The sequence below is a fragment of the Mustela lutreola genome, chromosome 15 (genome assembly GCF_030435805.1).
Source record: "Mustela lutreola isolate mMusLut2 chromosome 15, mMusLut2.pri, whole genome shotgun sequence".
NCBI classification, from domain to species: domain Eukaryota; kingdom Metazoa; phylum Chordata; class Mammalia; order Carnivora; family Mustelidae; genus Mustela; species Mustela lutreola.
In genome coordinates this window covers 19,619,418-19,642,442 of record NC_081304.1, presented here as the reverse complement: position 1 = coordinate 19,642,442, position 23,025 = coordinate 19,619,418, and the positions used below count along the sequence as shown (strand labels likewise).

The following is a 23,025-nucleotide window of genomic DNA, read 5'->3' as shown; positions in this document are numbered from 1 at the left end:
GAGAACATGGAGTGCCTTCCAACATTCATGCCTGGGAATCAAAAAAGCAGGTTTGCCTACGGAGAGCTGTTTCCTAGAGATTCCTCAGCAATGCTCTCCCTCCCCCTTGTTGGTGGAATTTGGAAGGGAGGTGGTGAGTGGCCCACAGAAAATGAAATCAGTGCTTTTCACTGCTAAATCATCACCATCAAAACAAGAATCATTTTGAGAACAGAATGCATCCGTTCTAAGCTACCCTCCTCCACCCACTGCCCTCCCCAGCACGAGTGCCCCTCCGCTGTGGCTAAGATTGGTATCTGCTATGGGTTAGAAGGGGTTTCCAGCACAACTGCCCAGGCACCAAGTTCTGCAGGCTCTGGAGGCCGTTATCAAACTGCTCAGCCTTGAGCAGGGAAGGGCGCGGAGCGATAAGAAGTGAGGGAGAAGCACATCTAGCCTCTGTCCTACTTCTGCTGACATCCAGCCGGGACAGATATGAAAACTCCCAAGTAGTAAACTAAACTAAGCCACATACAGACTCGTAACCCCTGTATGTCGTGACACAGCATCCTAGAAAGGGAGGCAGTGACTGTCCCAGAAGGAAAACGATTCCCAGGCTTATTTCTTCCCTGAAAGGTAAAGAGGGGAACATTTCTGTTTCTGTGTAATTGCTGCTTTTAGAATCAAACACCTACAGATTTTAAAAAAACGACTTTTCCAGATCTTAAGTACTTGTTTCCTCTGTAAAACTCTTAAAACACAGCCGAGAGAACATCAGAAGACCCGAGGCAGCAAGGGCCACAGGCTGGGAGGGGAAGGCGGGCTGCACCAGGGCCGGCTGTCTGGGAGGACTACCCGGGAAAGCAGAGAACTCTTACAGTCCGGGTTGCACTGGCAGAACTTCTCACAGAAATTCTGTGTCATGATGCAGGGGCAGGTGCTGTCACAGGGGCGGTCTGGATGGTCGCAGGGCTGGTAGTTGTACACTTGTGTGGAGGAGTTATCTAGGGGAGAAAAGAACAGACCAAAACACTGCTGTACCCGCGCCCCCAGCTGTCCTCACGCCCAACTGTCCAATGGCCCCGCACTAGGGGAGGCTGCCCTGGTCACTGTCTTTGATGCGCATTTAGCACCTGAAGGGAAAAGCAGTCAGAGGTGATGTTTGTTTGGCAGCCGCCATGGGGGGATTTCTTTGTGGGGAGAGGGTGGAAATGGCCTGGGACTGCAGGAGAGCCATTCCGAACAGTAAATGAAGACCGGAACCTGGCAAAGAGCTCGCTATGCAAGTCAGAGGCCACAGGGCTCACAACTCTGCCTTCGGAGAGTTGTTCTCAGCTGCAGTGAGAAGCTGAGCTGTTCTCAGCTGCTGCAGACAATTCTGCAGCCTGCGGAAGCGGTGCAGGGTCAAGGAGTGCAGCTGCAGGTGGGGCGGGGGGGGGGGGGGACCACAGCCCTGCGACCCCGGGCTGAACTGCCCGAGAGCACTCTGCTGCAACTTACCTTTCTTCAGCTGAATTTTCCTGCAGTGTGCAGCCCACAACCTGAAAGAGAGACGGATGGACCTGGGTCACGGCTCCGGGGAACTCTGCAGATTTGAGTAAATATCGACGTAACCTGCTCTGAGGGACTCTGGTGTGATGACTGGGGAGCACCTCCCCCAGTCCCTTCACAGGAGGCCTCTACCCTGGTGGGGGCTGCTGGAGTCCATCTGGAGTCCAGCTGCTCTATGCTTTGAGATTTAAATATAAACAACAAAGATGCCTAAAAAACAAATACAAAACCTTACCCTCTGTGTCTATTGTAATGCTATTGTTTCTCCCTCACCCTCTCCTCCTCCTTCTCTTTGGGGAAGGGGGGGATGTGGGGGAACTGAGGATGGGGAGGTGGGAAGACATTTTAGGAATCTGCTGAGTGAAGGAACTGAGAGGGAGCAGAAGCTACGGGGACTTCTTTCTCTATCCAGAACTGGTGTCCGTTCCTTCCTTCCGTAGGTGATAGCCAATAGGGAACTGAGGCAAGCAGAATGTTGAATTAAAAAAAAAAAAAAAAAACCCTTCCAACCCTAAGCAAAAGCTATCTAAAAGACAGTGTTATTATGCAACTTAGAAAAACAATACAAGTGCCAAAAGAAGAAACTCTGGTCAGAGTTGAGAAGTGCGAACAAGTGGTCACTAACCACCCAACGAGGAGAAATGGCGTCAGGGTGGAACCATGAGACTAGATCTGGTCCCACTGGCCAGGAGCTTAAAGGGAAAGCAGACACTTATCTCCTGGTCCATAGCATCTAGGGACAGGGGAAAAGGGCTGGTCCGAGGCACAAACCCACAAGGAGCACGGAGAAGGCTGGCCCTTTAGTTGTGCAATGCTATACTCAAGAGGGAGGTGGCTGGGGAGTCCAAGGGGAGGTCAGAGCACAGGGAACAGAAAGTCCTTTGTCCAACCCTTGCCTGTGCTTTCTTTTCTTCTTCTGCGACGGGTTCATGAGCTCATCTGTTGGCAGCTTCAGGATAAGTGATTCTTTGACTGCAAACTGAAAGACCTGGAAGAGAAATCCAAAGGGACCTGTCACTCCTTCTTGAGCCAGGTGGTCAGATAAGAGAGCCAACGAGGGGCTGGGCGTGGGAGCATTCTGGAGAGCTCCAAGGCGGCTGACTGAGCATCTCTTCACTCAGGGAGAGACAGAGTGGCACTGGGATATGGCATCAATAGCCCCAGAGTTCATTAACTACCTAGCCTGACTCTAGAAAAGAGAAATACTGAGCACAGTTACAACTTTCCTGGTTAGTAGCTTTCATCGACAGCTTTGCCCACCAAGCCTTAAATGGGATGATTCTGACAAACACTATCTATCTCTTCTTAAGAAGGGCAACTTTGGGTACTTCTGTGTTACTGAGTGAAAGAAGACACAAGCAGCACCACTTGGCCAACCACTAGCTCCCCCTGCTGGTACAAACAGGGCAGAGCTTTGTCTATTTCTGGAGCTTTTTGTTTTTTCGTTTCCTTTTTGGCTATGGACCCTCTTGAGATTCTATGAAGAATACAAATATTCTTCTTGGGAAAATACACACAAAATTGCGTTACACATGATTCTGCAGATGTTTAGTTTAAGAATCTGGGACTCAAGGAAATAGGTGAGCTCCAAAATGAAAGCAAAGGGCACTTTTCCTTATGGTTCTATTGCTTGTTCCAAGGGCAGGCATCACGAGGAGGCCAGAGAGACTCCTCCAGAAGTCAGGGAGCTGAGCAGCATGGCACAGTTCTGGTGTTTCTTTCCTGTTGCCCAGACCAGCCCTAACACCCGGTGACTCCCTGTCCCTGCTCTTCAGTCTGTCCTCTCACTGCAGTCGGGACTAGACGGAGGGACACTGGGACATCAAGTCCCACTGCCTCCAAAGCATCAGCAGCTGCTACCAGACTGTGCTTCCGGCGACAGCATGAGTGAGAAGGGTGCAGTCCAGGCCCAGCTATGGGGGGTGGCAATCAGAAGAGCTAGCGAGAGACCATCTGGAGGAAAAAAGCAACTGAGGAGACTGACGGAGGGGATGGGAGTGGCAGCTGCAGGAGAAGGAGCACGCAGATAAGAAGGTCCCCGGAAAGACTTGGGAGCCCCTTCTGGGAAAGGGGTGCACATTTAGAAAGAAAAGTAGGAACCAAAAACAAAGACTAAAGACCAAAAAAAGCTAAAAGAGTGTGGAAACATCCAGGAGAGTCAGATAGTGGCTAGAGGAAGAAATAATAATTCAGCGAGGAGGAGAGAAGGTCCCCACGCGCTGTGAGGCCTGGCATCTGCAGAAGGTCCTGTGTTTGGGGAACCCACCTTGTGGCCCAGAAGCACCCCCTCAAGCACCCCCTTGAGACGGGCAGCCACACAAGATGGCAAAAGGACTGACAGAGCAGGGGATGAAACGAGGGCCCTGTGTGTCCCTGCTCTTCTCTGGCAGTACCTGCTTGCACGTCTTAGTGCCCAGAAGTCTGGCTATTGAGCAGAAGTTGTTGAAGTAGGTGCCATGGAAGACTCGAAAAAGGGATTCCTCAGCCCCAGTCCATTCCACAGGCTCCGAGGGTGCCTCTACTACACAGAGCTGAGGTGGGGCCGGACTAGCCTTCTGCTTCGTGGGGGTCTGACAGCGAGAGTTGGCCTCTAAGAGAGGAGGAGAAGAGAGAATGCAGTTATCAGGAATTTGCCACAGACTCTAAAGAACTTCATGCTACTTTTAGGAACCAAAATATCCTGTCTCTACTGCCCATAGCAGAAGCTGTAGAAAGAATGAACCATTTTCAAAAGGTAGTAACTTTTAAGTGTTAGGCACTGATCCCGCATTTACCAGAGGCGTTGAGTGGAAAGAAAAGATCGCTTTCTGTTCCGTATACCTGAAGAACTGGAGGCCCAGTCATTGCCTGTATCCCTGTCACTGTCCCCTTCTTTAGTCTCAGCCACAGCAGAGGCTGAAGTGTTGGAGCAGGAAGCACTGACCATGTGGTGCCTTCGCCGGCGGCGACCGGAACACTTGGAGCGAGGGTTGTGAAGCATGGCGTACTCCTTTGCCCCTTCCTGCAGCGGACACAGTACAGGTGGGAAATGGGAACAGGCCCAGAGTCACCATCCTGAGCCCAACCTCACAAACCACCTTCTTCAACACCTGTGCTTACAGGCTTCCCTCCAAATCAGTATATTATCTTGCTCTGTACCATGTCAGTGTGATCATATAAAAGCTGCTTAACAAACATTCCAGGGGGGCCTGCTTGGCTCAACTGGGTGAGCATCTGACTCCTGATCTCAGCTCAGGTCTTGATCTCATGGTTGTGAGTACATGCCCCACATTGGGCTCCATGTGGGGTGTGAAGTCTACTTAAAAAAAAAAAATTCTAAAACTTATAAATTTATACCTCTCCACAGAGGAGCTGTCCTATAATCTTAAAAAAAGATAGAATATATGCATCTTCAACTTTCCAGTGAGCTGTATCTAAAACTAATTTGCATGTCAGCTATATAGAATTTGAGAACACATTCTCCTGTATATGAAGGAATGAGGCTCAGAGAGGGGAAGGGACCAGCTTCTCTTATACTATATATACCATGTATTAGTATATACACTAATAGAATATACTATATAGTATACAATATACAGTATAGTACTAATATAATAAATGTTATATATATATATTACAGATACTAATATATTATACCATATATACATATCATATATTAGTATATAGCTCATTGTTCCAGAATAGGAACAAGAATCAGGAATCCCTGTCCCCAGGCCATGTTGCTCTTTTTATTCTACTGCATTGCTTATGTTTCAATAATAAAATATGTAGTCCTTCAATTTGTACAATATCACTACTTACTTCTAGAACTTCCCTCCAAATCAGTATATTAAACTTGGAAGGACTACTTCATTACTTCATTGCTATGCTTTATTAAAAAAAAAAAAAGAACAAGTAACTATCATTCAGCCTGATCATCTATCTTACACTTTTAGCTGTTTCTGAAAACCAAATCTACATGTAAAGGATAAATGTTTGCTATTACTAAGGATATCCAGATTAATATCTTGTAGGCCTTAAAGGAAATTCTAAAAGAGAATTTTTCAAGTTAATTGAATTCGACATCATGTGCCCGTGCTACCGTGTGCACACACAGCAACACTTAACAGCTATTCGAACATCATTAAGCCTGCAGAGCTAATTTTAGCTCATGGGAAATAGGGGGTAGAGAAACAAGTTACATAACACTAGGAGAAAACCACAAATAAACCCAGAATATGGGAGAGTATCCTACAAGACAATGAGCCTGGATTTTTCAAAAAGAAAAAAAAAATGGTGTGATGATTTGAGATTAAAGGAGACTGAAAAGACATAATAACCCAACAGCACATATGGCTGGATGACCTTGGTTTAGAGAAAACCCCAAACCCAGCTGCTCTTGGTACAGGTGAAAAAATTTAAATATGGAATGAATATGGAATGGACAGATGATATGATGAAATTCTTGTGAATTTTCTCAGGTGTGATAACGTGGTTATATAAGAGAATGTCTTTATTTTTAGGAAGTGTGTGCTGAAATACTTTGCAAATAAGTATTCAATATCCGCAACTCATTTTCAAATGGCTCAGCAAAACATATGCATAAACAAATAGAGGGACAAAGCAAATATGGGAAAAATGTCTTTAAATCCAAGACAAAGGTATCTTTCACCTTCCTTGCATGATTGAGAATGTTCTTAATAAAATGTGTGTGGGGAAACAGGCATTATAGCTGAATATGGACTGACTTCTAAAAAGCAGTAAAAGAAAGACTGCCCAGACATTTCTGTATGTGAAACACACACACACACAGACATACATTTTGGGCACTGATGGCATCTTTGTGAAGCATGTACGTACGGAGGCCCCAGGGTAACCGCTGTGAGAGGGACACCATCTAAATGCTGCTATGTTGATAGAACATGGTGTCATTTATTAATTTTTTTGAAGATTTTTATTTGAGAGAGTGAGCGAGAGAGAGCACACATGTAGGGGGAGGGGCAAAGAGAGAGGGAGAAGAGGGCTTCCTGCTGAGCAGGGAGCCTGGTGTGGGGCTCGATCCTGGGATGCTGGGATCATGACCTGAGGCGAAGGCAGACTCTTAACTGGCTGAGCCACCCAGGCACCCCAAGTGTGGAATAATTTAACAAGCATGGCCTGTGGAGTTAGACCAGAGCTTGAATTTCATTATTGCCCCACCACTGACACATTAACAAATTTTGGACAAAATACCCACAGTTTCTCCACCTCAGGATGTTGTTGTAAACATGAAAGTAAGAAAATACATGGTAAGGGCCAGCATGGTACTTGGCACACAAGAAGGAGTCAATACATATCAGGGAGAAAATAAAGTCTATTTTTTCTTTTGCAATTATCACATGACTCATTTTCCAGATATATATCCAGTGGCCCGTTCTACCATCTTTTCTTCTATTACCCCACTAAAGATGGTCCCAAAGGCACTTGGCTGTATGACTTTATTTGGTAGCAGAAATTTTATCAAGGTATTTTATTCTTTTATTCTTTATTTTATTCTTTACCTACCTTCACAGTATGGTGCAGAAAGCAAAACCGTGCCTTTGGCTAGCCTAAGTGAAATTATTCCTTTCTAGTTCTAAGCTACTGCCTTCCCACATGAACGCAGGAGAATTTACGCGGCTGCATGAAGTCTGTCCATCAGGAAAGGGTCCACCTGGCATCTGGTTGTTTACCTTACGAGACATCAGTGCTTTCATGTGTTATTTTTCGTACGTTTATATGCATGTAAAGGAAGACAGCAAAGAAAATGCTGCCATACATACGCACTCCTCACTCCATAAGACTAACTTCACAGTCTTTAGTATCTGGGAGTTCCTGAAGAGCAGAAGTCATGGGGCCCCTGGGGGGCTCAGTCAGTTAAGGGCCCAACTCTTGATTTTGGCTCAGGGTCATGAAATTGAGCCCCACGTCGGGCTCTATGCTTAGTGTGGACTCTAGCTGAGATTCTCTCTCTGTTCCTCACCTTGCTCACGCTCTCTTTAAATGGATAAATAAAGTTTAAAAAAAAAAAAAAGAGCAGAAGTTGTGTTTTATCTGTGCTTTATCCCACAGACTGCTAGGTATTGGCTCATTCGGTTTGTATTCCCAGCAGCAGAAAACGGAAGGACCATTTCCTGCTAAATTTTCAACAGCATTAACAATGGCAGAACAGTTCAAGAATATATCAGCAAGGCACACCAGGCTGGCTCAGTCAGAGGAACATGTGACTCTTGATCTTGGCGTGATGAGTTTGAACCCCATGTTGGGTGTCGAGATTATTTAAATAAATAAAATTAAAAAAAAAAAAAAAAAGGAAAACATACCAGCAAAAGGAAGCAATCTGTGCCACATGGTTCTGGTTCAATCTTGATCTCTTTGTTCTTGCGTTTATATACATTAGGGGTGGCGTGAAAAGCTGGAAAACACAAAACTGTCCTGTTCCCAATGGTCCATCCACTTGATAGGATGGGGAAGAACAAAACCAAATTAGGGAGCCACTGTGGGAAAATTTAGATATAAACCATCAGGTGCACAGAAGTGCACCATCAGGGTGCACAAAATTTAATCATTTCTGACATCAACAATCCTTTCAAAGCTAATAGGTACTCAGGGACACTTAGGTTGCTGGTTATTCTGTCCTGACTCCTGACCATGCAAAGCACATTACACTACAACTGAACAAGTGAATATCGAACTGGCCCTTTGTAAAACCATCTTCAGATCAGAAGCCAGGAACACTGTGTGATTAACTGAAATAAACAGAAGGAAATGGAGTTTGGGGATGGAGAACAGGAGAGCATTTCAGAGTTGCCCCACTCACGGTGAAGGAAGCAGTCATATTTGAAGCAGCGTCGACAAAACAGTGTGTGGAAGGAGTGCAGAGACTGCTCCCGTTGCACGGACTTGGCGTTGGGGCCATCAATGTTGGGTGTGCACTGAGGGGGAAGTGCATTGGGGTCTGACATCTCCGTTAGCTCTCGATACCTATTTTTAAAAAGAGAGATAAGAGGGGCACCTGGGTGGCTCGGTTGGTTAAGTGTCTGCCTTCGGCTCAGGTCATGATCTCAGGGTCCTGGGATCAAGCCCTGAGTTGGGCTCCCTGGTCACCGGGAAGTCTGTTTCTCCCTCTGCCTCCTGCTCCCCCTGCCTGTGCTCTTTCTCTCTGTTAAATAAAATAAAATAAAATAAAATAAAATAAAATAGGGGCGCCTGGGTGGCTCAGTGTGTTAAAGTCTCTGCCTTCGGCTTAGGTCATGATCCCAGAGTCCTGGGATCGAGCTTCACATCTGGCTCTCTGCTCGGCAGGGAGCCTGCTTCCCTTCTTCTATCTCTGCCTTCCTCTCTGCCTACTTGTGATCTGTCAAATAAATAAATAAATAGATAGATAGATAATAGAATAGGCTCCATGCATTAAGCCTCTGCTTTGGCTCAGGCCATGATCTCAGGATCCTGGGATCAAGGCGCGCATCAGGCTCTCTGCTCAGTGGGGAGCCTGCTTCCCCTTCACTCTCTGCCTGCTGTCCTACTTGTGATCGATCTCTTGCTCTCTTTCTCTCTCTCTCTCTCTGTGTCAAATAAATAAATAAATAAATCTTTTTTTTTTTTTTTTTTTTTTTTTTTAAAGAAAGAGAGAGAAGAAGAACTCTTTCCAAGGAAATGTCTTCACTGAGAAAGTACAGATTGAACACTGACAGTCATCCAGGTACAGCCTGCCAAGGGAAGATAGGTTTTTTATGGGTCTCGTTGATGACAGAAGGGTGTATAACTAAGTGGGTATGTCATTGCAATTGTGCTGGGCGAGGCATATGTCTGAAAATAGAGAGAAAGATTTGGTAAGTATGGTGCTGGAGTAACTCTCCAGAAAAATGGTAGAATTTAAAAGTTCTCTGCCCAAACTTACTCAAAATCCAGCAAATGTGACCCTTGATATGGGAATGGGCATTTAGAGGTAAAGAGGCAAGTAGGAAATAATCAGAAGTGCAAGCAAATCACAGTGTACTTACCAGAAACAAGGCTTTGTATTTTTTTATTTTTGTTTTTTAAAAGATTTTATTTATTTGACAGAGAGAGAGAGAGAGATCACAAGTAGGCAGAGAGGCAGGTAAAGAGAGAGAGGAGGAAGCAGGCTTCCCGCTAAGCAGAGAGCCCGATGTAGGGCTCGATCCCAGGACCCTGAGATCATGACCTGAGCCAAAGGCAGAGGCTTAACCCACTGAGCCACCCGGGCACCCCTATAAGGCTTTTTATTAACCAAAAATAGGCTTGAATAAAAGTTTTGCCTGAGCACTCTACATGGCCTGAGTGGGACAGCTTTCCCTACCTCTCCTTCATGTCATCTGGAACACCATTCTCAGGGAACATCGAGGCAATTGCACTGAAGATCATGTCATTTGGGAACTGTTTCTTGGAACTCTTTTTGTTGCCTGAATTGGAAATGACAAAAGACTCTTGAGTGCTATAATCAGAGTATGCAAACAAAGATGTTTGGTCATTTTTCCCTTTTGTCACAGCATTTTGATTAGAACAGCTGTGTTAACCTAACCACTGACTGTTTAGGAACACATAAAGGAGGTCAGTGCTACCTGGACTTATCGAATAGGCTCCTCATAATAAGGAAATCAGAGTCATGTACACATTAATGACGAATCCCACAGTCCAAGAAAGAAACTAGAGGGGAACACAGGGTTTTTCGTGGGAAGATGTGAATATTGCAGAATGCCACCATAATGATGATGCTGAAGAACAGGAGCGTGACACTCTGTCCCCAGACATCTAATTAAGTAACACAGAGCATAATTAAACATTACGTTAATTAAATATTAACAATATGGAAAAATGCTTATGACAGAAGATCAAATAGCAAGGGATATAAAATTGTGTGTGTGTGTGCTCCTGTGGCATGATCCCATTTCAGAGGATGCATATAAACATGTTCATTTATACACGTACTTTAGAAACCCTGAGTTATAGTTGGCGTACAGCATTATATTTACTTTAATATGTGTATATATATATATATTCTTGTGCATGTGTGTCTCCACACAGACACATATCTTAGATCTAGAAGGAAATATTAATGATGGTTATTCCCTGGTAGTAAGATTATAGGATAATTACATTTTCTTCTTCATAACTTTTCATATTTCTCAAACACACTAGTTTGTCTTCCTTTCAAGGGAACCAGTTAAGAAGCACCAACAGCCTTTAATCATCAACAGTCCTCTCTGTTTCTCCCTTCTTCCCTGTCTCTGCCACTTTCAAAACGGAATATTTACCTTCAAGAGTGTGTCTTTTTCTCTTTCTTGTTACTGGCAGGTCTTCTTTGCTGTCATCTTGCTTTCCATCTGAGGTGTCATTGTGCCCTTCCTCCTCCTCATCGGAATACTGATTCAGAGCATCTACCAACTCCAGGAAAACTGCATCACTAATCAGGACAGATCCAGGGATCATCTCTGGAACATGAAGATTACATGCATGGGCTCCATTAGTCCTTCTAGGAAGGTTTTCTTGTATTCACTCCTGAGGCCCAGATAGATAACATATGTACATTTTTATATGAACAACCAGGAAATATACAATAATTTTATTGGCTCTTACAAAGGCAACAGTTCAGCTGTCTACACTAGGAAATCCAGTTATATAGGCTTTATTCTTACAGGGCAGTTCATTCCTCAGTCACAGAGCAACCTGTATTTATGGTCCAAAGTCTCAAAAAAGTGCACAGACAATACAAATGGAACAGAGAATGAATGGTAACATGAAAACTTATTGGTTTTGCTGCTGAGGACTCGGTAGTGACTTCTTTGAATCAAAAGATAGCATTATCTTCCTAAAATACTCTATGGGGTTACACTACGACCTAGGATAAAGTCTTTGAACACTAGGCGGCAGTGTGGGTAGAAAATGCACTTTCAACAGTACCCATAAGTGTCAAAACAGCCACGGAGGCCATTGGTTTGCAAAATCATGGGGAGTCTCTTCCCATTTTCCCGCTTCTTACACGCTGGCAGCCTTTCCTAGAACTACAAATAAATCCAAATGACTCGCTTTCAGGGTGGTCAGAATATTATAAATAATTTCTGGAGATCCAGGGCATATCTGGATCAAAGTAGGAGAGAGATTATGCTTACTGCCATTCTCAGAGGAAGGGAAATGAAGAACAAAATGGCTCTGGATGGATTTATGGAAAACTCCTAGGACCATACTTTTGTGCACTAAACTTCCTCTCCAGCCACTGATTCCTATATACATAAATGATTACTATATAAGTAAATATATATATGTTCCAACTCCTTTTTTTTTTAATTTACATTTCTCTTTTTTCCCCCAATTTTTAATTTAAATTCGATTTAGTTAACATAGTATATTATTAGTTTCAGGGGTAAAATTTAGTGATTCATCAGTGGCAACATAACACCCAGTGCTCCCAGCTCCTTTTAAAGTTTTTTCTTTTTCTTTTTTTTAAAGGTTTTATTTATTTATTTGACAGACAAGAGATGACAAGTAGGCAGAGAAGCAGGCAGAGAGAGAGAGGAAGGGAAGCCGACTCCCCGCTGAGCAGAGAGCCCGATGCAGGGCTTGATCCCAGGACCCTGGGATCATGACCTGAGCTGAAGGGAGAGGCTTTAACCCACTGAGCCACCCAGGCGCCCCTCCTTTTAAAGTTTAACCAAGGGGGCACCTGGGTGACACAGTCCGTTAAACATCTGACTCTTGGTTTTTGGCTCAGGTCATGATTTCGGGCTGTGGGATGAAACCCTGCATTGGGCTCTGTGCTCAGCTTAGGACTGTCTCTCCTTCTCCTTCTGCCCCTCTCTCTGCTCCCTCTCTCTCTGTAAAATAAATAAATCTTTGGGGCACCTGGGTGGCTCAGTGGGTTAAAGCCTCTGCCTTCTGCTCAGGTCATGATCTCAAGGTCCTGGGATCGAGCCCCCCATCAGGCTCTCTGCTCAGCAGGGAGCCTGTTTCCTCCCCTCTCTCTCTCTCTCTCTCTGCCTGCCTCTCTGCCTACTTGTGATCTCGGTGTCAAATAAATAAATAAAATCTTTAAAAATAAATAAATAAATAAATAAATCTTTAAATACATAAATAAATAAAATTTGATGAGGGACATTTTTAATATAAAATTTTTACTCCTTGTCATGTGATGACATTGAATATTCTTCAGCAGGTATGCAGCAGATAAAAGCAAGATGATGATGTACCAAAGAGGGGACACCGTTCTAATAAAGTTTTCTCGGGGCACCGGGGTGGCTCACTCAGTTAAGTGTCTGCCTTTGGATCGGGTCATGACATCAAGTCCTCCATCCGGCTCCCTGCTCAGTGAGGAGTCTGCTTCTCCCTCTGCGCTCTCTCTCTCGTGCACTCTCTCTCTAATAAATATATAAAATCTTAAAAAAATAATAATAAAATTTTGTCCCAAAGAGCCCAGCACCACTACCTTCTTCACCATGGACTTTCCCATCGTAGTTATTGATCAGCTCCTCAATGAAAGTCTCATCCTCTTCTTTCACCTCATCTCCCATGTAGGGAATATTGCACAAAACGGTCTCATCTTCTACCTGAAATCAAACCAGATGTGATCCATTCCACAAATCCATGATGCATTTCCTCTTTCTTGTTTAATGGACTCTTTGCTGGGCCTTTTTTGCTGCTTGAAGTTCCTGAAAACGCCTTTGGTTACAGAGTTTCCTGCATTTTTAAAGACTGGCCATTTTGTTTTGCCGGCAAAACCTCTAATGGGAGGGGGTGATGCTACTCTTAGGGAAGAAAGTCAATTTAACTACTTGAGGGTATCAACTACCAAATGGTTAGCCTGGTACTAACAGTGATATTTCCACCAACATCTAGAATCTGACAGCACACTTATTCACAGTGATTCCATTATCTAATTTTATCTACTAAACATCATTGTAAAATAGGTAAAAATATCACTTAAACAACAATCTAAAAAGTCTTCAATTTTAATTCTTCTCATAAGTGGAGACACACAGATGAAAAGGAAGGCTTCCAAGAGTATAACCTGTAATATAACCACAACAATTAGAACAGAAACTGAGCAACCATAAAGTTTCTGGATATTCTATTATACAGACTAAGTACTGACCTCCCACAATCATACCAAAAAGCTATGATGATGACTCATGTCAGTTACACTCAGTGGGAACCTGAAGTCAATTACAGCATGAGCTATGAACATTTCCTGTCTAAAGAAACAATACTAATGGATTCTTGCTATTGTTGTTGTCCAGCAGAAAACACAGTCATTCTTAATTCCCCAAGTATCAAGTAAAATTACTGTGAAGTTTTATTCTAAGAGACAATTCCCTTTTGTAAACCTGTATCCTACTCCAGCCAGCAGAACTGTCACCACACAGGTGATAAGCAATGGCAGTATTTGGAGAGGACTGATTATCAGGACCACAACTAATCCTAGAAGGAATCAGCACAAAGGCCCAGATGAAAGGCTCACAGATTCCTGTGTACCTCTGTTATCTCAGGCGCTTTCAGAGCATCTTGCCTTTAGGGGATTCAGAAAGGATTGCTCCATCAGCAGGAAGATGTCAACCTGCTTAAGCCTCAAGTGTCTGATTTAGACTGCATTTGACTGCACATATTACAAAACTGGGCCAAAGTAGTATGGGAGAACTGGAGTCTTGCCCAGTCTCATTCATTCAAAAACGAAACTGCATCAACCTAGAAGTACACTTCAGAGAGCACAAGTTAGAAAAACTTGCGATATAAATATATATATATATATACACACACACATATATATATATATATGTACACACACACATATTTAGAGTCAATATATTACAAGAACAGTCTGCCCTGCATAACCAAGCCTTGTTAAGTATAATCTAACAACCTTTACCCTAAGAGAAGTGCCAGCAGACCAACATAAGAAAATCATACAGTTTATACAACTACCCCAGTGCTTTCAATACATACCATAAAGTTCTGCTGGAGAGGGGACCAGGAATACATGATGGGAACCAATGCAACTGTGTTCAGAGACCTCATTAGCATATGTTGGCTTGCAAATCCTGGGAAAATGCTCTCTATGGTACACTGAAATATAAGCAAAGACATGGAGAGGGAAAGGCAAGCCACGACCCAAGAGAGAACTGCAGTTTCCTTCTGAACTGATCACAGGAGTACTCCAATTCTTACAAGAGGCTGAGAGCTTTGTAACAATCAGCTCCTGGACTATAAATCCACTGGACTATAAACCTCTGCAAAGCAGGAACTCTTATCTTTGTGGTGTCTACAAACTCCAGCACTGTGCCTCTCACATTCAGCTGGTGTTGATTTCAGTTTAAAAGAGCTGGTCTCCTTGGCTGTCCACAACAGCAAAAGGCCTCTGAACGTCCTAGGAGATGAAGTTTTCCTGAGAATCTAAACTTTAACACAGGTGACATCGACTTAGCTCTGGAGCTGATGGCGACAGTACAGGAGAAGCAAAGCAGCATAAAAATTAAAGTCATATTCTGCTTTGGAAAAGAAAATTGCTCTCAATACACTATATGCTTTTTATATTTTTATTTTATTTATTTTTAAAGATTTTATTTATTTACTTGAGAGAGAAGAAGTGAGACAGAGAGCACAGGCTGGGGTGGAGGGGCAGGGGGCAGAAGGAGAAGCAGACTCTGCCAAGCAGGGAGCCCTATACGGGGCTTGATCCCAGGACCCCGGGCCCATGACCCAAGCTGAAGGCAGACTCTCAACCAACTGAGCCACCCAGGTGCCCCTCCTTTTTATATTTTAAAAATATTATCTCTTTGAGAAAGTAGAATGAATTTTAAATTTATAACAAGGAATATCCCTTTGATCAGTATATTCCTGTCCATTATGCTGGGCACTCCTTTTCCCATATCAAAGTACCAGATGTGCCAAACAAGGCAAAAAAAGGTTGTTTTGAAGCTTGTACCCAGAGTCCAGGAAAGTAGACACTAAATGTTATGTTTTTCTGTTTAAAAAAATCCACTCATGGTTATACTCTATTTGAGGAGAATAATAGGTGAATAGGCTTTTCTTTAAGCTACAGATTTACCAAGCTAGTTATTGAAAGCTGACTATAATAGCAGTATCCATCATCCTTATTTCTTTTCTAATAAGTCGCAAATACAGAAAACAAACAAATAAACAACTTGTCCAAGGAAGCGAGGAATACTGAGTTTAGATGCCTGGAAGTACCTTTTTGAGAAAAGGATGCCCACTCACGGGCTTCATCAACTGCACAGGTTGGACACGGAGCTTCTTCCATTCTTCATTGAGGATCTGGGTTTTCTCTTGAACCTTTGCAAAATTTGCCACATAAAGAGCCTAGAAAAGCCAAGGAGAAAATGGTTAGGATTTCAAAAGAAGTGTTCTAAAAAGCCAAGCCGGTCACAGTGGATCGATATATTAAAATAGATAGCCCTGGGGGGGTATTTTTTACCTTGGCGCCCATATTTGCCTGAAGCCGTTTCAGTTGCCGGAGTCGCATGTATTCAGATTTGACTTTTCTTTTCCAGTAAGTGATGCACTTGGAAGTTGGGGGATTTGGCATATCCATTTTGCTGTAATCTAAGAGAGTCAGACATGAGAAAAGGCATTTTACTGCCTGGGGATGAAGAATTCCTCAAACTCAAATAAACGTGGTCAGTCATGCTTCCATTCCCACTGCATTTATTCATAAAAACAGTGTTTAAAGAACCCAAATCTGTGAGCTCAACAAAAGGTTTCAATTTAAAAAAAAAATAAAAAAAGATTTCACATAAGCAATTCCTGGTCTGATCACCAAAAAGCTCAACCTCTGTCCTCCTGTGGTCCCTTGTTTTTAATTCAGCATTCAGGAAGTTCTCTCATGGATATTTAGGAATTTGGATTACTTGGAAATTTGGAAGCCTACTCAATACCTTGACTAAGAGAAATATTCAGCAGGGATCAAGTCAATATCAAAGTGCTTCAGGGGCGCCTGCGTAGCTTAGTCGGTTGAGCCAATGACTCTTGATTTTGGCTCAGGTCATGATCTCAGGGTCGTAAGATCAAACCCCACATTGGGCTCCACGCTCAACCCAGAGTCTGCTTGAGATTTTCTCTCTCCCACTCTCTCTCCCCTTCCTCCTAACTCTCTCTCAAATAAGTAAATATTTTTAAAAATTAATTAATTAAAAAAAGAGCTTCATGCATAACTTCCATATGAAACAGAAGACTCCTGCCATGGAAGAAAGAACAAAGCACAGTCTTCCTCCTTGTCCACGGAGATAGGTTCCAACACCCCCAGTGGATGCTTGAAACCATAGAGTTTAATTTATGAATTAGGCACCCAAAGAGATTAACAACAGAAACCAACAATAAAACAGAGGAATTATAACAGGAAAAAAAAAGAGCTTCATAGAAAGATCCACTCACACTACAGAACTGTACCTGCTAAATTATCTGAATCCCACCACAAGCCTAGCAGTAAAGGTAGGCTATGACAACAGCATAATCTCATCTCCATGTCAACAGTAAGACACAAAGAAATACAACAGGCAAATCACTTTTTGGGGGACGGGGGGTTGTTGAGTTAAGGTTCAAAGTTCTAAAAAAGTACTTACTGTAATGCATTCTACCTACCTCATAGAATGCAGGGGGAAGTGTCTGGTTTTATAATGTGCCTTCTGTTCTTCAGAGGAATGTCAAGACACAAAGGCAAAACAAATGTTCAAAAGAGAATAGACAGTGGTTTTAAATCAATGGAGCATATTTTTAGACCCTAGTACTCTCAGTAGGGTGCTCACCCAGAACTACAAAGACTTTGAAGTTTCTGCTACCACTATTTCTTAGTAAGTCCGGCCCCAATCACACTTGATGCCATTTGTCCTTTCTTTTATTAGATTCTATCCTTCCAGTCATGTGTGTAAATGTATTCTCATAATTACCAAGTTCACACTTCTGCTTTTCTGAACCAATTTCTAGGCTCAGCCAGCAGACTCATCAATTGTTTTAGATAAAGAACAAATATTAAGTACATGTAAAAATTCAACAAAATCTATGAGGTTATGTTTTTATTCTATATTAACTACTGAGATTTCCTAGAGAACTAGTTCTGTTCATTTCAACTAGCATTTTAAGTTAATGAAAACATTACAAGAAGCTATGAAAACCAAAATTTGAAACAGAAACTATAGTTTCAGGCCTTGTTTTTTACGTTTTACGAGAAAAAAATTTTTCCTTTGGAGTTTAAGAACTTATTTCTTCTAAAGAAGCATTTTTTTTTAAAAGATTTTATATATTTATTTGACAAAGAGAGAGAGAGAGATCACAAGTAGGCAGAGAGGCAGGCAGAGAGAAAGGGAAGCAGGCTCCCTGCTGAGCAGAGAGCCCCGACAGGGAGGGGAAATCCCAGGATCCCCATCATTTGGCAGAGGTTTTAACCCACTGAGCCACCCAGGCACCCCTAAAGAAGCATTTTTTAATTACCTGTTTTTCTCCATAAGAAATGACAGCACTGACAAAAAAACAGCAAAATTTAACCCACTGTCTCATATCTGTCACAGACATGATTATAACATCTCATGCAAAAGGACTTTAAAAGACTATACCTGATTGTTTCATCTGAAGAACCAAATGGATTGGGGTAATTCAATGCTAAATTTAGAGGATAAAAGAAGGAAAGACTAGCAAAGAAGCAGACAGACTCACTGTGTTTACTATTAACTCAATCAAGTGATTCAAGCTCTTAAAACCAGAATTCCCTGTGAGTTAAATATTATCTCTCTGGGGGAAGGGAATGAAACAAAAACAGTATAATCTAAGAATCTGAATCCCAGACTGCTAAAGTGCTGGGTTACCGGGGGGGGGAAAAAAAAAAAATTAAACATCTGAATTTCCTTTCACAAGTTGCACCATCTCTCTTCCTCCTACATCTTTTAAATACTCCTCATTCCTCATGGAATGGGGCCAAAAGAGGGGTTTTTTTGGAATGATAAAACTATTTAAGTACATACAACACACTCACGTGTAATATTAAATACACTGCTCATATAATTCCTGTTCTGAACAAGCATAATAATAGTCTGCTCCCCAAAAAATTTAAAAAAAAAAAAAGTCTACTCCAGAAAAGGAAAAAAAAATGGTTCAAATCTAGGACAAAACCGCCTCCCTCAGAAACCTTAGGTTACCCCTATTGAGACCCAATGTTATAGATCATAATTCAGTGAGACTTTATAACCTCCTAAAAAAAAGGTTTTTTAAAGATTTTATTTATTTATTTGACAGAGAGAGATAGTGAGAGAGGGAACACAAGCAGGGGGAGTGGGAAAGAAGCAGGCTTCCCCCTGAGCAGGGAGCCCAATGCAGGCTTTAATCCCAGGACTCTGGGATCATGAGCCTAAGGCAGACACTTAGTGACTGAGCCACCCAGGTATCCCTAAAAAATGGTTTTGAACTGCAATCCTTCTCCCATTTTCTGGGGGAGTACATTTCCGTTTTTGCAATAGTAAGCTTATGTCAGGTTGCTCTGTCCATTTAAAATTGGGAATCAAGGGGCACCTGGGTGGCTCAGTGGGTTAAGCCGCTGCCTTCGGCTCGGGTCATGATCTCAGGGTCCTGGGATCGAGTCCCGCATCGGGCTCTCTGCTCGGCAGGGAGCCTGCTTCTCTCTCTCTCTCTCTGCCTCTCTCTCTGCCTGCCTCTCTGCCTACTTGTGATCTCTGTCAAATAAATAAATAAAATTTAAAAAAAAATTGGGAATCAAATAATGGAAAAGAATAAAAGCCACAGGTCCTAGGCTATGTGTAGGTAGATTTCTTAGAGATGGCCACGGAAAAATATCAGTATTTTTGTTAAAGAAAGGAGTTATAATTGAAATGTGATCTACAGTCTGTCAAAAGAGATGAAAGGACACACAGTTCAATAATTAATGGTGCCATTTCTAATTTTACTCAAGTGCTTTATTTGGCCAGAGGAATATACATATACACATGAAAACGCCACTGAATTTTAACCAATCACAATGTAAAATAAATCACACTTCCTCCTTTTACAATTAATGTGATATTTGATTCTCATGCGACCATGAGCCAATATTTATTTTGCCTGGCTTTTTAATGGGTCTTCAAAGTCTTTAAAGGTTTATTTGGCAGTTGGTCAGCGCCCACAGAGTGTATGAGGAAGACCAGACATACTGTTTGGAACAGATATGTATTAAATAAACACCTGAAACACAGCCGTAAAGGTGGGTTCTCATAGCATCTGCATGCTCACCAACAACTATCACTTCAAAGTTTTTTTTTTTTTTCAATTTAAAAAACAAACAAACAAAAACTCAGCAGTCAGTAGAACATATGTGGAGAAATGGGTTCACTCATCTTGGGCAAAGGGAGCGGCACACAAAAAGTACTTTATATTTCTACTAGATGTATTTTTTAGTTACTGACATATGCAAAGCAGTCATTTACTCCCAGTTAAGTACTAGGCCAGCACTTTTTGTTTGTTTGATTTTTTTTTTTTTTAATTAGGCCAGTGCTTAAGAGCTTTTCGTTATATTCACTTATACACTGAAAATAAACTCCAAAACATATGCTGTTTTGGTCAAGAAATTTAAGAATAAACTTGTGTGTATGTATGTGTGTGTGTCTGTGTGTGTGTGTGTGTGTGTGTGTGTGTGTATATATACATATCCTAAAACTTAATAAGACGATAACCCAATAAAAAGTTGGCAAGAGGGGTGCCTAGGTGGCTCAGTGGGTTAAGTTTCTGCCTTTGGCTCAGGTCATGATCTCAGGGTCCTGGGATCGAGCCCAGCATCAGGCGCTCTGCTCAGCTGGGAGCCTGCTTCCTCCTTGCTCTGCCTGCCTCTCTGCCTACTTGTGATCTCTCTCTCTTTCTGTCAAATAAATAAATAAATAAAAGGGTTAAAAAAAAAAAAGGGTTAGCAAAAAATATGAACAGATACTTCACTAGAAAAAGATATAGAAAGGCAAACCCCTGCACAAAAAGATACTTAACATCAGTATTAATCATTAGGGAAGTGCAAATTAAAACCAAAATAATAGGGGAACCTAGGTGGCCTAGTCAGTTAAGTAACCAGACTCTGGATTTCAGTTCAGGTCACAGTCTCAGGGTTATGAGATCAAGCCCGGAGTCAGGCTCTGTGCTGGGTGTGGAGACTGCTTAAGACTGCCCTTCGCCGTGTGCCCTCTCTCCCTAAAAAAAAAAAGGGGGGGGGGCTGGGTGACTTAGCTGTTAAGGGTCTGCCTCTGGCTCAGGTCATGATCCCAGGTGGAGCCCCCCATCCAGTTCCCTGCTCTGTGGGAAGCCTGATTCTCCCTCTACCACTCCCCATGCTTGTGTTCCCTCTCGCTGTGTTTCTATCAAATAAATAAATTAAATCTTAAAAAAAAAAAAGCAAAAACAAACCAAACCAAACAAAAAAAAAGCAAAAAAAAAAAAAATGATGGACTACAACACACCCACGAGGATGTCTGAAATTAAAAAGATTGTAATACCAATAATTGGTGAGGATGTGGAGGAACTGGAATCCGTATACCTTGCTGCTGGGAGTGCAAAATGGTAGGGCCACCTAGGAAAACAGTTTGCTAGCTTCTTTTTTTTTTTTTTTAAATAAAGTTAAATATATACTTACCATACAACTTGGCATACAGTTTTTATTATTTATCCAAAATAAATGAAAATATATATATTACAAAATATATAAAGGAAAATGAAAATATATGTCCTCTACACAAATGTTCATAGCACCTTTATTCATAATAGCCAATAAGGAGAAGCAACATAAATATCTATGGATTGCTGAATAGATACAAATTACAGTATATACATAGGACGGAGTACTACTCAGCAATAAAAGGGAATGAGGAGTTCCTCATTCCGACAAATGCACAATATAACTGAAAAGCATTATGCTAAGTGAAAAAAATCAGACACACAAAAAAACTATGTACTAGATGATTTCACTTACACTGCATTCTACTAGAATGATTTTACAAAGGGCAAATCTACAGTGACAGCAGGCAGATCAGTGCTTGCCAGGGGCTGACGCTGGGGAGAGCGAGTACATGGAAAGAAGCATAAAGTAACTTTTTGGGGACTCTGAAAGTATTCTATACCATGGCTGTGGTGATGGTTAGATGACTATGCACATTTATGAAAACTCGCTGAATTGTATATATAAAATGAGAATTTATCATGTGTAAATTTTCACTTCAGTAAAGCTGATAAAAGAAAAAAATAAGTCTTTCTAATGATACATCAAACCAGTAATTTTCTAGAGACCTTTACTACTAAAAATCAGTAGTCAGGGGTGCCTGGGTGGTACAGCAGGGTTAAATGTCGGACTCTTGGTTTCAGCTCAGCTCATGATCTCAGGGTCATGAGATCCATTCCCACGCTGGGTTCCATGCCCAGTTCAGAATCCTCTTAAAACTCTCTCTCCCTCTGCCCTTCCTCCCTGCTTTCTCTCTCTCAAATAAATAAATCTTTTTAAAAAATAAGTAGGCGGGGCGCCTGGGTGGCTCAGAGGGTTAAAGCCTCTGCCTTCGGCTCAGGTCATGATCCCAGGGTCCTGGGATCGAGCCCCACATGGTGTCAATCTGCTCAGCAGCGGGCCTGCTTCCTCCTCTCTCTCTGCCTGCTTATGATCTGTGTCTGTCAAATAAATAAATAAAATCTTTAAAAAAAAAGCAATTAAGAAAAAAAAAATCAGTAGGCAAGGACACCCAGGTAGCTCTGTCAGTACCCGTCTACCTGCAGCCTGAGTCATGATTCCATGGTCCCTCAGATCAAGTCCCACATCCGGCTCCTTGCTCAGCAGGGAGCCTGCTTCTCCCTCTGCATGCTGCTCCCCCTGTTTGTCCTCTCTCTCTCTCTCTCTGACAAATAAATAAATAAATAAATAATATATTTTTTTAGATCAGTAGGCAATTCCACCTTTTAAAAAATTTTGAGTGAGAGTTCCCAGGCAGCTCAGTAGGTTAAGCATTTGCCTTAGGCTCAGGTCATCATCCCAGGGTCCTGGGATCTAGTCCCACATTGGGCTCCCTGCTTAGTAGGGAGACTACTCCTTTTACCCCTTCCCTCTGCTCATGATCTCGCTCTCAAATAAATAAATAAAATCTTAAGAAAAAAAACTCTGAGTGACTTCACAATGAATAATTGTAGTAGAATGATCAATACTGGTTCATTAACTGTAAAAAAAAAATGTTACCTGTATGCTAATGTAAGATGTTGATAATAAGGGAAACTGGATATGGAATCTGTGGAAACTCCTTCTACTATCCTTATAACTTTTTGTAAATTTAAAACTGTTCTAAAAATTAAGTTTTTGTTTTTTTAATTGCTAACTGGAAACAAGAACTACCTTATTGGGGTACCTGAATGGCTCAGTTAGTTAAGGGACTGGTTCCTGATTTCAACTCAGGTCGTGATCTCAGGGTTGTGGGATTGAGACCTCTGTCAGGTTCTGTGCTCAGAAGGGAGTCTGCTTGAGATTCTCTCCCCACACAC

The 23,025-nt window shown here is 42.2% G+C and overlaps 1 protein-coding gene across 4 annotated transcripts in view; it reads right to left on the bottom strand.

Annotated features, from left to right (window-relative positions):
* Nucleotides 1-23,025, bottom strand: part of EZH1 (enhancer of zeste 1 polycomb repressive complex 2 subunit) — a 36,170-nt gene that overhangs the window by 9,482 nt on the left and 3,663 nt on the right. For 3 of the 4 annotated variants that reach the window (XM_059149550.1, XM_059149549.1, XM_059149552.1), the window contains exons 2-15: nt 17,134-17,177; nt 15,971-16,098; nt 15,727-15,855; nt 14,482-14,601; nt 12,968-13,088; nt 10,803-10,979; nt 9,848-9,950; nt 8,348-8,511; nt 7,851-7,942; nt 4,351-4,531; nt 3,924-4,120; nt 2,427-2,518; nt 1,480-1,520; nt 858-983 (exon numbers count right to left, since the gene is read on the bottom strand). In XM_059149550.1, coding sequence (XP_059005533.1) covers nt 858-983; nt 1,480-1,520; nt 2,427-2,518; nt 3,924-4,120; nt 4,351-4,531; nt 7,851-7,942; nt 8,348-8,511; nt 9,848-9,950; nt 10,803-10,979; nt 12,968-13,088; nt 14,482-14,601; nt 15,727-15,855; nt 15,971-16,087 — 1,660 coding nt within the window. In that variant the 5' untranslated portion in view covers nt 16,088-16,098; nt 17,134-17,177. The remainder of the gene's footprint in view (nt 1-857; nt 984-1,479; nt 1,521-2,426; nt 2,519-3,923; nt 4,121-4,350; nt 4,532-7,850; nt 7,943-8,347; nt 8,512-9,847; nt 9,951-10,802; nt 10,980-12,967; nt 13,089-14,481; nt 14,602-15,726; nt 15,856-15,970; nt 16,099-17,133; nt 17,178-23,025) is intronic. The other variant, XM_059149551.1, reaches the window with a different exon arrangement.